This window comes from Poecile atricapillus, chromosome 11 (assembly GCF_030490865.1).
Source record: "Poecile atricapillus isolate bPoeAtr1 chromosome 11, bPoeAtr1.hap1, whole genome shotgun sequence".
NCBI lineage: Eukaryota > Metazoa > Chordata > Aves > Passeriformes > Paridae > Poecile > Poecile atricapillus.
Window position 1 is genome coordinate 2,996,639 of NC_081259.1, and position 15,555 is coordinate 3,012,193.

Genomic DNA, 15,555 nt, shown 5'->3' on the forward strand with positions numbered 1-15,555 from the left:
ACAGCTCCACACTGGGACCCACATCCTTATCTCCTGACAGAGGTGCTCTGAGCTAGGTGACATTAACCATCATTCGGGCTTTTAATTAGCTGGGCTTTGTATTTAAAGCCCACCTTGGGCATTTTGAAACCTGCCATACAGCATGTCTTATCCATGATTGCTTTTCGTGAGACTTGTGGGGCTGTGTCTGTGCTCTGGTAGCACAATCTGGAGCTGTGAGAGAAAGCCCTCAGGGGCTAATCCGTGGCTACGGGCCAGTTTCTGCATAAACTGGTCTTATTTTTAAAGTCCATTTTCTCCAGTACACTTTTTTTTGGCCTGCAAAAGACTTCTTCATTTAAAACGAAGAACGTAACACTCTCTCCTTTCAGTTGGTCTTTTGGATGTGAGCCAGCAGTGCCCACAACAGCTGTACCACAGTTTAAACATTCAGTCTCTAATGGTTTGAGGAACATTAGGGTTTTTAAGGCTTCAACAGGTCTAGAGTAAATAGTGGTCAATAAAGAGTAGCTCTTCTTTGTATCCCTATGCTCTCAGTGCTCTGCACTAGAATAAAGCATGCTTAGAATATAATCATTGCAAAATTAATATCCATGAAAGGTTCTTTTTAAAAAAAAAAAAATCATAGAGAAACCTGTTTCACTAGAAGAAGAGTTTGCAAGAGTTCAGCTCTCAAGGCTCTGGTAACAGGCACGGGGAGATTGGCACGTCCTGGGCTTGTGTCACTCCCCACTCGTGTCTTTAGTGACTGGGAGGAGCAAATCACAGGTATTCCTTTCTCTGTGGCCTTCTTCCACCCACCTATTGATGATGTACACAAGAGTTAATTATGATTTTGTGTCTTCCTTATGGCTTTCCAGTGTCACATGGAGTCAGAAGCCAGTGTGGGCTAATTGGTGATATTTAACATAGTGGTTTAGACCCAAATATGGTAAGAAATTATCTTAGCAGTGATTTGTGGTAGTTGGGCATTGCTCTGGTTAGTGATTGAACCCAATGCTGGGGAGCCTTAATGATTTGAGCAGATCAGTGTTGGTGGAGCTGTCAAAGGGCATGGAGGGAGCTGCTCATTTCCTTCAGGTTTGTAGGTGTGGGTGAGCAAACACAATCCACGTGGGGCTGGTTTCTGGGGCAAAGCCCTCGGGCCCCACAGCCCTGCTGTGGCACTGCATCAAGTGTCTCGGCAGGAGAAGGGTTAAACTGCTCCCTTGGCCACTGGCCACTTGGACTTGGTGCACAGCACTTGGTGTCACTGTGAAAAAACAGTTTGTGACTCCTTGTACTCTCTGTTGGCAGCTGATTAACCCTTGCAGTGCCCCTCTTGGTGTTTCCTGTGGCCTGGGGTTGTGCCCTGGCTCCCCGAGGGGATCGGAGCTGCGGATCCTGTGCCAGCAGTGCCAGGGGACAGGGGGGACACTGCAGGAGGAGAGGGGGAGACTTCATGGGAAAAACATTGAATGTGCCAGCCTTGCACGGCATTCTCCTGAAAAATAGGATTATAGAAAAGCCTGGCTACTGTGGTGCTTCTCATTAGCTGCTCTGCAGGGTTGGCCGGAGCGCAGGGCTCTGGTAGTTGTCACCTTTCTGGCTGGAGCAAGGTGGCTGTTAATAGATGTTTCAGTTGTAAATTGCTTTGTGTTGAAGCCTCTGTAAAGTCTTACTGAGATATGTTTTATTTTCAGTTTTTGAAGCCAGCTAGTTTTGGGAAGGGGCAGGAAGGAGTATTAGAAGGTAACCAGTCTAAGAGGTTACTCCTGAGTGGCAAGCCAGAGCTTTAAAATATGCTTAATTTTAATTTGTGCCATTTGCTAGGAGTTCCTATCTGTACTTCCATTGGGAACTTTCATAACATTTTCCTACCCATCAGTATTCTATTAAAACTTTGTTGTGTAATCTGAAAGCCCTTCTGCTTCTCATGGTTTCCTTTTCAGAATGCCCTGGGTAGCAATTTTGGAGTAAATGCATTCAGGCTGCGTGATCTTGATTTTGTTGTCTTATAAATTCAAAGCAAGACTTGAAATTAAATCCTAATGTCAATTTTCCTTTAAATAATGGCAGCCTAATGATGTGATTTAAGAATTTTTATCTGATGTCACAGTACTCCTGGAAAAGCCTCTGCCTATAGTTGTTAAAATGTCAGTGAAATTGGTTACCATATGCATTTACTTCTAGTTCTACATATGTGTAGTGTTAGAGGATGGATCAGTGTTGTCAGTAAAATGAGTGGGTCCTGCAGTGTTGGGCTGATCCTGTTCTTCCCGTGGGAGCTCTCCACTGCAATAAATGGTGCTCACAGGACTGACCCTAAGTAGGTGTGATTTAAGGTCTCCTAGAGCCCTTCACAGCAACAGTGAGGTTCAAAGTGACCCAAAAAATAAAGTGTCATTACTAGAGGAAACAATACAGGGATACAAATGAAGAACAGTCTTTTGGGTGAGTGGAAAAATCGTGTTTCTTGGGAAAGCAAGAGGTTCATTCAGTTTGGATAACTCTGCTGGACGTGGGATTAGACCAGCTAACCTCTGCCCGTAGCGCTCTTTTAAATCTTGCATGACTTCTAAAGGGATATTATACATCTCGACAGGCAGCTCATCTGAGGCCTGCCAAGGGGCCATGGCCAAGATGTTCTCCTTTGGCCGCATTGCTGTGCAGATCCATCCATCCTCTGGCCTGGATTGCTCCCAGACAGCGTGCACGCAGCAGGGATCACTTGGGGAGAGCGGGAAGAAGGTGAACTTGAAGGAGAAGGGGGTTGGGGACTGCTGGTGACCCACGAAATAAATGTCCTTTCTTTCTCAGTCTGGCTGAAATCCCTCCCTCCCTCCTTTGCAGTGATTTACATTTGCTCAGATTAAAATCCGTGCTCCCAGTAGGTTCAGCTCGCTCCGTGCTGTCGGCAGCGATACGCCGAATGTCAGCTTTCAGCATGCACACAGCCAGCTTATTAAGATAGCAGCAATTAAATCCAGGTGTAAGTTTATCCCTGAGATTCAGTGTCTGTCCACAATAATGGGAAAAATGCAACCAAAAGCCTAATAAAACAGGACTTGTGCTGGCTCTGAGCAGCTGGTAAAAGGAAGGTTTCTGTGCTGGTGATTTTCTTCTTAGTGCTCTGTTTGATTACCATTATATTTGAGACATTCTCCCTGGTTCTTCTTTTTGAGTTTGGCTCTTTGCTGACCTGTACAGCCCTTTTCCACAAGCTTTAATCCTGTGTTTCCCGTGGCAGATTCCACTGCCAGTAACAGAGATTGGATCCCTTATTGAATGAAGGTGCTGCGTCAGCTCTGGCAGGTTGATGATGTTTGTGCTGTGACAGAGAATCTGCCCGTGGTCTTTTTAAATTTCCATTATCTAAGCTGGTGTATACCTATGGCCTCAAGGTTTTTTTGTCAGTTTGTTTTCCACATTATCATCCTGGTTTGTCTTTCATGGTATCAGCTACTGCCTGAGCTACTCTGAACTGTAAAGCTGGTTTGTCTGCTTTCCTAAGACTTGAGAATCTAATCTCAACTCACAATCTTCTTGTTTTGAAATAGCAAATGCCACTTTAAGGATGTTTTTATTCTGGTGTACACATGCATCCTATATTATCTGACCTCTGGAACTCTAGGAATCTCAGGTACACTTTACTGTCCACTAAAATGACAGCTGTAGCTTTGCACTGCAGCACTTGAGGTAACATATTTGGCATCTTGACTAAAACATTCAGCAGCCTGTATTTTTAATGCCTAAACCTGGATTTTTAATGCCTAAATGACATTTGGATATAATGGAAAAGGTGTCAGATTTGCTTAGTATGTACATGGCATCCCTTTTTCTTCTTCTTTATTATTAATATTAAAACAATGGGAGATGAATAATGAGAGTTTTGTAGTGAACACTTCACGGTGTTGTTTTCCTGGTGATGGTGTGTTGTTGTGAAGAAATGAGCTTACAATCGACTTACTGCAGAATTGTTTGGCCGCCGGTGATATCTCTAGAATGGGCTGTAGTAATCCCAAATCCATGATAGATGTTTCTTTCACCAGTTTACAATGAATAATCCTCTTAATTTCCTTGAATAGCAGCTGGTATTGCTACAACCTGTGGCTAAACCCAAGGACAGCTTATTCAGAAAACCTTCTGGCCTTGTGAGCGAGGGGGAATTCTGTCCCAGCGGGGTTGCGTGGGCAAACTTTCACAGGGTCAGCACTGCCGAGACTCTGACTTCTCCTCTCTCTCTCTTTTCTAGATGCAGCAGCTGTTCTACGAGAATTACGAGAAGAACAAGAAAGGCTACATCCGAGACCTGAGGAACAGCAAAATCCACCGAGCCATAACGCTGCACCCCAACAAGAACCCCCCGTACCAGTACAGGCTGCACAGCTACATGCTGAGCCGCAAGATCGCCGAGCTGCGCCACCGCACCGTGCAGCTGCACCGCGAGATCGTGCTCATGAGCAAGTACAGCAACACCGAAATCCACAAGGAGGACCTGCAGCTGGGGATGCCGCCCTCCTTCATGCGGTTCCAGCCCCGCCACCGGGAGGAGATACTGGAGTGGGAGTTCCTTACAGGAAAATATTTGTATTCCGGTGCCGACGGGCAGCCACCTCGGAGAGGGATGGACTCGTCCCAGCGCGAGGCGTTGGATGACATCGTTATGCAGGTCATGGAAATGATCAACGCCAACGCCAAGACGCGGGGGAGAATCATCGATTTCAAGGAAATTCAGTATGGATACCGCAGGGTGAACCCCATGTACGGAGCAGAGTACGTGCTGGACCTGCTGCTTCTCTACAAGAAGCACAAGGGGAAGAAGATGACGGTCCCCGTGAGGAGGCACGCGTACCTGCAGCAGACCTTCAGCAAGATCCAGTTCATGGAGCACGAAGAGATGGACGCCAAAGAGCTGGCCAGCAAAATCAACCAGGATTCTGGGTCCTTGTCCTTCCTCTCCAACTCGCTGAAGATGTTTGTCCCTTTCCAGCTCAGCAGGTCCAAAGCAGAAAGGAAGGAGCTCAAAGACAAGAAGATCAACATCCTGATCCCTCTCTCTGGACGGTTTGACATGTTTGCAAGGTTCATGGGGAATTTTGAAAAGACGTGCCTCATTCCAAACCAGAACGTCAAGCTGGTTGTTCTGCTTTTCAATTCCAACTCCAACCCTGACAAAGCGAAGCAGATCGAGCTGATGAGAGATTACCGCTCCAAATACCCCAAGGCTGACATGCAGGTTCTGCCGGTGTCGGGGGAGTTCTCAAGGGCACTGGCTCTGGAAGTCGGATCTTCTCAGTTCCAGAACGAGTCTTTACTTTTCTTCTGTGATGTTGACTTAGTGTTTACCACAGAATTCCTCCAGCGGTGTAGAGCCAATACAGTTTTGGGTCAGCAAGTATATTTTCCCATCATTTTTAGCCAGTATGATCCAAAGATTGTTTATAGTGGAAAGGTTCCTAGTGACAATCATTTCGCCTTCACTCAGAAAACAGGTTTCTGGAGGAACTATGGCTTTGGTATCACCTGTATTTACAAAGGTGACCTTCTTCGAGCGGGTGGCTTTGATGTCTCCATCCAAGGTTGGGGCCTTGAAGACGTAGATCTGTTTAACAAAGTCATTCAAGCTGGCTTAAAAACTTTCAGAAGCCAAGAAATTGGAGTAGTCCATGTGCATCACCCTGTTTTTTGTGACCCTAATCTTGATCCAAAACAATATAAAATGTGCTTGGGGTCCAAAGCTTCAACTTATGGGTCCACACAACAGCTGGCTGAAATATGGTTTGAAAAAAACGACCCAAATTTTGGGAAAAGCAGCAATACTAATGGCTCAGTGAGGACAGCCTAATGTCCAGCTATGCTGGAAAAGACTTTTTTTTTAATTATCTAATTTATTTTTGGGAAAATGTTTTTTGATAATTCACTTTTAAAAGACCACACAGGATATATTTTAGAAATCATCGTTGTTTTCTTAAAAAGCGCTCGTTTTGAGAAGAACAAGGCCCTTGGGTTTTTTTGTTGTTGTGTTTTTGGTTTTGAACAAAACTGTGATCAATATTTGCCTTCAAACAAAAAAAAAAAAAAAAATTGTTTAAGAGTTATCTGATCAGCGGAAATCTGACTTGAATTAGAATTTCCTTATGAACAAAAGATTATTTCCTACCGTTTCCGTTGCCGTCTTCATGGCTGGGATTCTGTAAATGTGGACCTGAGCGTGCAAAGCCAAGTGACAAAACGCTGTGTCTAAATGTTTTTGTTGTGACTGCTACCGTGCAAAGATTCTGCTCCTTTGGTTCAGGATTAGCCATTAATTTTCAAATTGCATTAGAAAATCCAAGTCGCTGTGGCGATGAGAAGGGGGTGGTAATCGCAGGAGGGTTTGTTTGGTTTTTTTTTTTCCCTAACAGCTGATTATTTCAGTTTAAAAATATACTTCCACTTATGGGCAGGCAAGGGAAGGAAGTAAGCACAAGCCGTGATTAGTCCTTGTAGAAATTGTTGTGTTTGGTATTTGGTCCACAGACGGACGGAATGTTTGGGGAATCCATGGTGGGTTCTGTGTTTTGTCCTCAGCCGCCTCCCAGGGCTGAGCGATGCGACCAGGAAATGCCTGAGGAGCGAGGGGAAGGGGCTGGGGAATGGGAATCTCTGGCAGCCAAAGGACAGCACACAATGAACAATCCAAGATCCCTGAGGAGAGCCTGGAAAACTCCTCTGCACCGAGTGTCCCGCGCCCGATCGCATCCGTTTCATTCAATCGCTCACGTGATGTTAATGGGAACAATTATTACATTGGATTATTAGTTTTGGTTTGGGATTTTTTTTTCCCCCTGTATCTGCTAGACCATTAATTTATTTAATATCCATTGTTTTAGGTTCTTGACCTTTCCTTGAATATCTGTTAGTCATTTTAATATTTTATATATATATATATGTGTGTGTAAATATATATATATATATTAGGAATGTATTGCATCTTCTCACTGATAAGGTAGTGTACATCATACTTACAGTAAATGTTCTCCAAAGATTACTTTCTAAAATATTTTTTCATGAATCTTTTTTTTTTTTTATCCTCCCCTCCCAAATTTAACATTTTTGGAATGACTTCAGTGAGTTTAGGAATTTTTTTGGTATTCTAAGAGGAACTGGGGATGAGGAGGCTGAATACAAGGGAAATGTGATCCCTGTGAGTAAACACCTAGCAAGGTAAGAGAAAATACACAAAATAAAGTGCCTTAAAGCCAGATAGGGAACCCTGTACACTGAGACTTGGACAGTGACTGGACATTGTCATTGAAGCAGATGATCTCTTGGGACCTATGTACCTGTAAATATCCTGCTCAGCAGAAACAAAAAATAAAAACCAGCGAACAATATATTTTTCTATCGTATCCTCCAGCCCCATTTCATCTCATTGCCCTCAGTTCCACTTCTACTCTTTGGGAAGTGGAGGCAAGTGAACAAATGGAGAAAATCCAAGGCTTAAGTGGTTGTTACCATGTTTGAAGGGATATTATGGAGCAACTGCTATTCCAGTAGAAGAAATAACATTGTTTACACGTGTGTGGAGTATGAACTGCAACTAGCATAGAGTCTGTGTCTTACAATGTTCATCCTTTTCTGGTGACAGTCCCGAGGATGTAGGTGCATGGAAAATTTTTCCTTCTCTCTCTTTTTTTTTTCCTTTCTTTATTTCTTTTTTTTTTTTCTTTTTTTTTTCTTTTTTAAGACTTGCTTCTAAGATGCAATAAAGATTTTTTTATTTGCAATTGGAGCTGCTCACGTTGTCAGTCCGTATCGTTCCACCCAGCACAGAGTAACACACTTTGGGAATAAGTCTGGGTAAAAGGATCTCTGTCTTCCAAAGGGTTTTGACCTCTGTGTTGTGTTTTGGCCTGGGATGAGCTCAGTTGGCGCTGAGGGAAGGGAGAACAAACCCATTCATCAGGTTCAGGTGCTGATGAGCTGTGCCATTCCCTGGTTTTGACTTTTTCCTCATGAAAATGTTCAAAGTACTTCTGCTGCCTGAGAATACCCTTAAGTGTGCATCTCACACGCAGTGACAAGGCTGCATGGTGCCCTGATGTTCTGTGTGTTCAAAACACAGTACAAATAATTATTAAGTGGGTTGAACACTTATTATTTAATAACTCTAGGAGTTGTTCAGTATTGGTGTGAGGACAAAATTAAGTCCCAAAGCAAGAATCTTGGGGATTGCAGAGGTGTTTCTTCACACAAGGGAAAGGAAAAAAAAAAGGCAGTTTGTATTTGTGGTGCAGAAAAGAGCTTAAAGAATATGAATCCCAAAGAATGGCAGTAAAACAGGAGGAAAAAAAGCCCTGTACTTGTACTGTATTTATTAACATTTATGATTATGGACTTTTTTTAGCCCATAACAGCTGGTAAAAGCAGAATGTATGTAACTGGAAAAAGCCATTTAGTGAACAGCACCCATCTGGTATTGGGGTTTTTTTCTCTGTTGCTGCAGTTCTAATTCTGTTACCGAATCTCTGTTAAAAGTGAGTTTTTTACCAAGCTTGCAGGCAGCCTGTCAGGCCTCACATTGCAATTGTTCACATATTTTATGGACTTGCAGCTTAAAAATAACCCATTTTAAAGTTAAATTTTAATTTTAACCCTTTATGACAAAGTCTAAACACATAAACCCCATTTTACACTAAAATAAGCAGCATTTGCTGCCCCAGGTGTAAGGAACTGGACAGAGGTGGAAATCATCAGCTGGTAGGTGCTGACCCAGCCTTGACAAAAATTCCTTCTGGGGCTGGAACATTTCATCCTCAATTTACTCCAGTTGTTTGCTTCCGACAGAAGTTCCCTTCACGCTGAGGAAGCGGGAAATCATGGGAGGGTTTTCTTCTGGGCCACAGAGGTGTGAGAAAATGAGATGGTGTCATGCTGAAAACGAAGGATGTGGTGCCCAGTCTTGTCCTATCTGTAGAGATGTTTCTCTTCTTTATTAAATTAAAAATGTGAGACACTTCTTTCCCTCGTTATTCTGGTGCAGGTAACCTGGGTTGGATGCTGCATTGGCTGTGAGTGTCCTCACAGTAATAAAACTCCCACCCACACAGAGCTTTGGAGCCCCTGGGCACCCTTCACCTTCTCTGCTCACCCCTGGCTGAGGAGCTGGGTTTATTAACGCTGTTTCCTAAAAGCTTTTCCCTCCTGCTCATGGATCAGTGATGGCAACAAGAGGCAAAGGGAGATGGGGAAGAAATGTGAGTCCAGCAGTGAGTACTCCTGGTGACTCTCATGCTGGATGTGACTATTTACATGTGAAATATTTATCTGTAACTTTGCAGATCACAGTCCATGGAAGGATTTCAAGTTTTGGTCCTGTGGGCACAGTGGGGGTTTATTAACCCAGAAAACTCAGTGACCAGCCCCATGTAGCTCCCCTGGACCTGGCTGGCTGGTTCCTTTCAGCAAAATCAGCACAAAGTCCCGCTGACCCAAATCTGCTTACTCTGAGTTTTTGTGGAAGCCTCTAACTTTACATTGCAAATTATTATCCTGAGCCGTTTTGCATGAATACTTGCTAAAAATACTCGGCTTGCACAGCCAGCCGCAATCGGGAGCTTTTTGGAAAGAAAATCATTCAGAGGCATTAAAAATGCAGAGAAGGTCCAGGCCCCACCAGGCTCCTCCTCGGCTCTGGCCTTGCTGATCCCTGGGCTGGTGGGGCACTGCCCATGTGGGACCTGTTTTAATTAATGTTTTTGTAGCCAGTGGACTCTGCCAATGTGAGTTATTGTGCTGACCTGAGCAAATTCAGGGGTTTGATCCCAGCTGGAGCTCAAAATCCACCTCCTTCCCAGGCTTAGGCAGTCCTGGAGACAACCTGGGCTCCCCAGCCAAGGCAGTGCATACCATGAGGAATTTTCCAGCTATTTTCCTGCATTTTACCTGGCTGCTGCTGCCAGAAACACTTTTATTTCTCACGTCCGAACTACTGCTGCCACTTTCCCAGGTGTAAGAAACATGTCCATCTCCTTTCCAAGCTCCAGAACCATCTCCCAGGACTCCTCCAGCCCAGGAATCCCTACTAACTTCTAAATCACTTTTATGAGAGGGGTGAAAAAAATTAAATTAACATAAAAAAAAAAATACCAGCCCAAATACTGGACTGGCTGTGCTTACTTCCACACTTCAATTCAATAAAAACCTCAACTTTAATTGACCTGAATCGACTCCAACATTTCCATCAGGCTGGGCTGGAGTCTCTTGGAAATTGGGGGTCCCCCATTTGGCTGGGGGTGCCAAGAGGACTTTGCCAGGATCCTGCTCCACCTTGTAGAAAAAGAAGACAAAAGAGTAACACCACCTTTGTGTTTTACTGACATTTTAGCTATAGGGCTCTCAGAGGGGCTCAGTTTAAAGTGGTTCCACGATATCTCCCAGTGCAAGCAGGCTGGGATATGGGGCAGATAAAAGCTGTTTGCTGTGCCAGCATTGGTTCTGAGTGCTGGGGTAGGACCACGATGGCTCTGGGAAACCTGAACCGCTGTGGATTTTCCACTCATGGGTTGGGGATGGGCTCTGTCCTTCTGCCCACTGCCAGCAGCACTTGGCACTGATTCCCCCAGTGCTGAGCACCTGTCCCAGGTGAGCTCAGCCCCAGCCCAATCCCTGGCACCATTCTTATCCCCAAGCCCATTCCTGGTCCCAGCCTTCTCCTCATTTTCACCCCCACCCCAAACTCCATCCCTGGCCCCATGCTCACCCTAATCTTCATCACAAGCTCCCTCCTCATGCCCATCTCCATCCCCAGCCCATCCTTACCCTTCTCCACCTGGGTTGAGCCACTGAAGGCCGACCCAGCTCCCATCCCAGCGCCGCTGGCCGGGGTAAGCCGAGGACAGGCCGGCAGCCTGAAATAGCCACGATATTTCCTGTCCTTTTAAAGCTTGCTTAAAGAAAACTAATTTCCTCTGTCCTTTCGGTAGCAGAATACAAAGCAGCCAGCTCTGCCCCTTTCCCCACCTCCTTTAGAAATCACCTCATTTTTCCTTATGCTGAAGCTGAGAGCCCTCAGTGCTGTGTGGGATGGGGAGCATCCAGCTGGTGTGGCAGTGTTCACCTGCACAAGAAGTGGGGTTTTGCTCTAATATATCAAATTACAACAATTCCTGCCCACTGTCCAGGCCACTGTGTGCAATGAGCAGCCCTCCTTTCCTTTCCTAGCAGAATGAGCTGTAACATTCCCTGTTCTTCTGCACACGGAGCAGGTAGGTTGGGTTTGGACAACCCCAGACTGTGCATCCACAGTGCTGGGGCCCCAAAAAATGCCCAGAGTGAGCATCAGGATATGGGATCTTGGATATGGGATGCAACCAGTGGTTTGCCCCTACATGATGCCTCTGCCCCCCAGAAATATTCAGGCCATGCCCCAAACTGGGATGCTGGTATTGGGCACAGCTGTTCTTCATCCCAGGGCCTGATTCTGCACTGATGCCAGCAAAGGAACAGCCCAAACCAGGAATAGGAATCGGTATCCAGCTGGGAATTGAATCCTTTCAAAGCAGGTAAAGGAGCACTGAGCACTGTAGGGAGAAGCCCAGGGACGTGTGTGGCTCTGCTCTCAGGAAGCAGCTGAGTGAGAGAGTGAAGCTGGGGGGGCTTTTGGGCTCAGTTAATCCCAGGCAGGTCCTGTTCATCTCTCTTTGCTTTCTTGATGAGTAATTAACAGCCCTGGCACCCGCTGTCCTCCTGCTGCTGCTGCTGGGGGTTAATCCACTCCAGGAGCATCCGCTTCCCTCCCAGCATGAGCCCCTTCCGTGTGCTCCTGCTGCTCCCAGGCTGGCCTGGGGGAAACCTGGCCTTGACAAAACAAACCCAAACCTGTTTTCTTGCGTCTCCTCAGTCAGCTGCAGGAATAACCCTGCACCAGGGCCCTGCTTGGGTTTATTTTTATCAGCTGAAATAAAAGAGTGAAGACTGTGATAGGTGCAGCTCCCCCAGACCCACTCCTGGGCTCATGCTGCCCCTGTTCCCAGGCTCTGGGGGCTTTTCCTGCCTTTGGCTGTGACCCAGTCCCTTTCCCCAGGATGCCTAATGCCCCTCACCTGTACCTGCCATCAGGAGAACAGGCTTTGCTGGTGGGAGAGATGGAAAGGAGCGGTGAAATCTCCAACTGTTTGAACTGGTGGGAGTTGTTTTAATTTTGCTTTTAATGTCTGTTTATTTCTGCCCCTGGGGAGTAATTCCTGCAGCACATGCAGTGCTCACTTAATGGAGCCTTGTGCTAATGGGGTTTCAGGTCTGCTGAAGGGGGGGGATTTTGTTCTTATTCCAGGGTAGCAACACTCAGGCTCTCATCTGCTTTTGGGAACCAACCCCCTGCTCCCAGGAGGTTTTGGGACACACACCCACCAGTGCAGGATCTCTCACAGCTCCTGTGAAACCCAGGTGCCACCCCCTTCTCTTCCCTCCCCAGCTGACCACCCTGAGCCACCTGGCAGGGAGCAGGGACGTCTCAGTGTGTTGGGAAGGGTGTTGTGCAGTAACAGCCCCAGAACATGATGTCCAGTAGAACAAAGGCCCTTCTGTGTCCAGGCCTTGGCCAGGGCCCACCAAAGGTTTGGGAGATGCTCCAGCTTCCCCCATGGGCACTGGGGAGCCCACACTGGCTTTGGAAGCAGCACAGCACCCAAGGTGTTCAGGGCAAGAGGGACAATAAGGAACTGCTGTGGTTATTCCACAGGGTGCTTCCTCAAAGGAAAGCTGCAAGGCTGAATGAAAGAATGAGCCCCTTTACAGCTCCTGGTGGGGCTTCAGGTATCAGGGAAGAGTTCCTTCAAGTCAAAGGAGTCTGGCAGCTGGAGAAGGTGACCGTGAAACCTCATCCCAGCCCTGAGACAACAGGCAGAGAGCATGGCCTGGCAAGGGAGGGAAATTTTGGTGCTGCCATACCTACTTTATGAGCTGCTGGAGAGGCACAGGGTGACAGTCACAGGCAAGGCCAGGTACAGAGACAGTCTGTACTCATAGCCCTGATTCCAGCTGTGCTCATCACAACAAGCACTTGAATCACGCTGCAAACCCCAAACACCCAGTGCCAGTTGGATTTCCAATAAAAACCACCAATGCAGTGTCACCCTGGGGAGGAATCAGTTTATTTTAAGATACATTCTGTTTCTGAAGAAGGATATTTTAGCAGCCTGCAACAGAAATGTGAACCAGAGGGTTAACCTGCCCGTTCGGCCTTGGCCAGCCTTGCCGATGCTCACACAAGATTCTTGGGATTAAAAAAAAAAAGGAAAGGTTCAAAATTCAAACTGTACATCTTTACACAGGGTGCTTAGCTGGGGACACTTTTTACACTGCTGTACATGCTTGGGATAATTAAGTGCAATTGGATTCAGAGCCAATACAGCATCCCAGGCCACTAATGAAGATTAAATACAAGCTGTGGTGGGCGGAAGCTGCACAGATACACAGGCAAACTGAGCTTATTGTGTTCCTGCTGCTCCAGAGTGCATTTCCCAAGAGAAAGAGGAGTGGAGCAGAGACAGCTTATAAACCTTCCTGGTCAGGGGGCTCCCTTCTCTTCCACCAGGAATACCTGTCACACCCAGTGGCTTTGCTTTCCATCAGCTCCATTGCCATGGCAGCAGTGCCATGAACCAGCTCACTGACTCCTGGTGCAGCATTCCTGGCAGGTTGTTTTGGGCTCTCTCTCAGGAATGCTGCACCACTACAGCTTTTAGGAACCAGTAATGCAGTGGCCAGCCACGGCTTCTTGCTGGTTCCTACACCAGGGTGTCTCTACACAGGGACTACGCCTGAAGTAGCCCCTAATGGAGTTGCAGGGAGGTGGGAAGCAGCCCCACTGTGCAGGGTTTCCAGCAGATGCATTCCTCCTGGAACAGGGTGAATCAGCCCACAGTGCTGCCAGCCAGCAGGCAGCCGGGATTGAAACGTGCTCAGGCTCCCAGGGAAGAGCCCACAGAGCTCTCCTGGCTGACACACACACAACAACAGCAGCAGCAGCAGCCAGGGCATGCTGAAGGTGAGGAAGGAATTCAAAACGGGGAAGAACAAACTGGAAATCGGGGAATGAGCAGAACTGCAGCCACCTCTGCCTTTGCACTGCCCAGGGGAGCGTGTGACGGGGCAGGGGAGCTGAGCCCAGCTCCCAGGCCTGTCCCAGCCCTGCTCACACCAGCTTCTTCATTCCCCAAAAGCCCTGATGGGGCTCTGGGAACCCCACAGTGCTCACTAGCAGCAAACCAGACACACACTCCCCCCCATCATCCCTGGTCTGGGCTGTGTCTCCGAGTCCAGGACGCTCCCGTCTCCCTCAGAGTTTGGGATCCCAGCACCACGGGCACTACCTTCTCTTGCGCATGCAGGTCTCGAGCCTTCCCAGCTCTTCATAGGCCTGGTAGAAAATGTCAAAGTCTCTGGCACTCCAGCCCCTCCAGACAGCCAGGCACCGCTCCATGTGTTCGTTCTCAAAGCAGCACACAACCGTGTCCTTCGCTACGAGAGCCGCATCCACCAGCATCCTGGGGAAGGGAGGAGAGAGCAGGGAAGGGCATTACAGGGAAGAGCATTCCAGGGAAGGGCATTCCAGGGAAGGACATTACAGGAAAGAGCATTTCAGGGAAGGACATTACAGGGAAGGGCATTCCAGGGAAGGATATTACAGGGAAGGGCATTCCAGGGAAGGGCATTACGGGGAAGAGCAGCTCTGTGAGCGCAGCACTGCCTCATGAGCTTCCCTTCCAGCTACACAAGCTTTTTATAAGCTGCAAATCCTTCAGCAAGGAGAATGTAACAAAGAGAGGGATCAGAAACTGTGTCACATCAAAACCAAGCTGCTCAGTGACATGGGAAAAGGTTTTTAAAGGGATTCAGGTGCCTAAACATGCAGGTGGGGGCTTAAGTCTGACGTGGTATTTGAAGTTGCTGCTAATCTTCTGATTTGCTAAATCCACAGACTCTTGTTCCTGCTGCCAGCTGGGCATTTTCAGAACAGCTCCATCATAACACAGCTGACAGGCTGCCGAGAGCTTCCACAGCCTGGAATAAAGCATGGAAGCAGGATGGAGCCTGCCTGTGTTGGCTCAGGGTCTGAGCCCCGAGCCCAGAGCAGCAGGCACAGCGGTGGCAGCACTCAGGGATCTGTGTGGTTTGTGTTGTATGTGCTTCCCTTCGTGCTCTCTGCTGAAGCTGGCCCTGCAGGTACCTCAGAGGGAGGTGGCTGAGCAGACAGTGACACTTTTCCCTTGCGGGATCCAAGGAACAGGAGTCCAGCCCTCACTGGGCTCCTTGTACCACTCCCATAGCAGATGGGGAAGGCTGGCCCCACACTGTTTCCCCAGAAAGGTGTCCAGCTGGGAGCACTGGCCACAGAACTGTCCTTGGCAGCTGGTTTTTATCACAAACTGCCCCTACGAAGCCCCCTCCCTTTCCTTCCCTCTCTGCTCTGATGTTAGAGCAGCCCCTTCCCTTTCCTCCCCTTCTGCTCTTTATCCTGCTGTTCAAACAGGGAGGGTCAATGGCCATGGTGCCTGCTCCAGTCAGGCAGCAGGGCAGGACAGGTGT

The 15,555-nt window shown here is 47.4% G+C and overlaps 2 protein-coding genes across 2 annotated transcripts in view; one reads left to right on the forward strand and one right to left on the reverse strand.

Moving 5' to 3' along the window:
* CHSY1 (chondroitin sulfate synthase 1) overlaps positions 1–8,980 on the forward strand; it is a 76,423-nt gene extending 67,443 nt beyond the window's left edge. Inside the window, exon 3 of the mRNA XM_058847121.1 lies at positions 4,235–8,980. Within this exon, the coding sequence (XP_058703104.1) occupies positions 4,235–5,827 (1,593 nt within the window). The 3' untranslated portion in view covers positions 5,828–8,980. The remainder of the gene's footprint in view (positions 1–4,234) is intronic.
* A 4,125-nt stretch (positions 8,981–13,105) lies between these two features.
* LRRK1 (leucine rich repeat kinase 1) overlaps positions 13,106–15,555 on the reverse strand; it is a 73,463-nt gene continuing 71,013 nt past the window's right edge. The window contains exon 34 of the mRNA XM_058847114.1: positions 13,106–14,513. Coding sequence (XP_058703097.1) covers positions 14,336–14,513 — 178 coding nt within the window. The 3' untranslated portion in view covers positions 13,106–14,335. The remainder of the gene's footprint in view (positions 14,514–15,555) is intronic.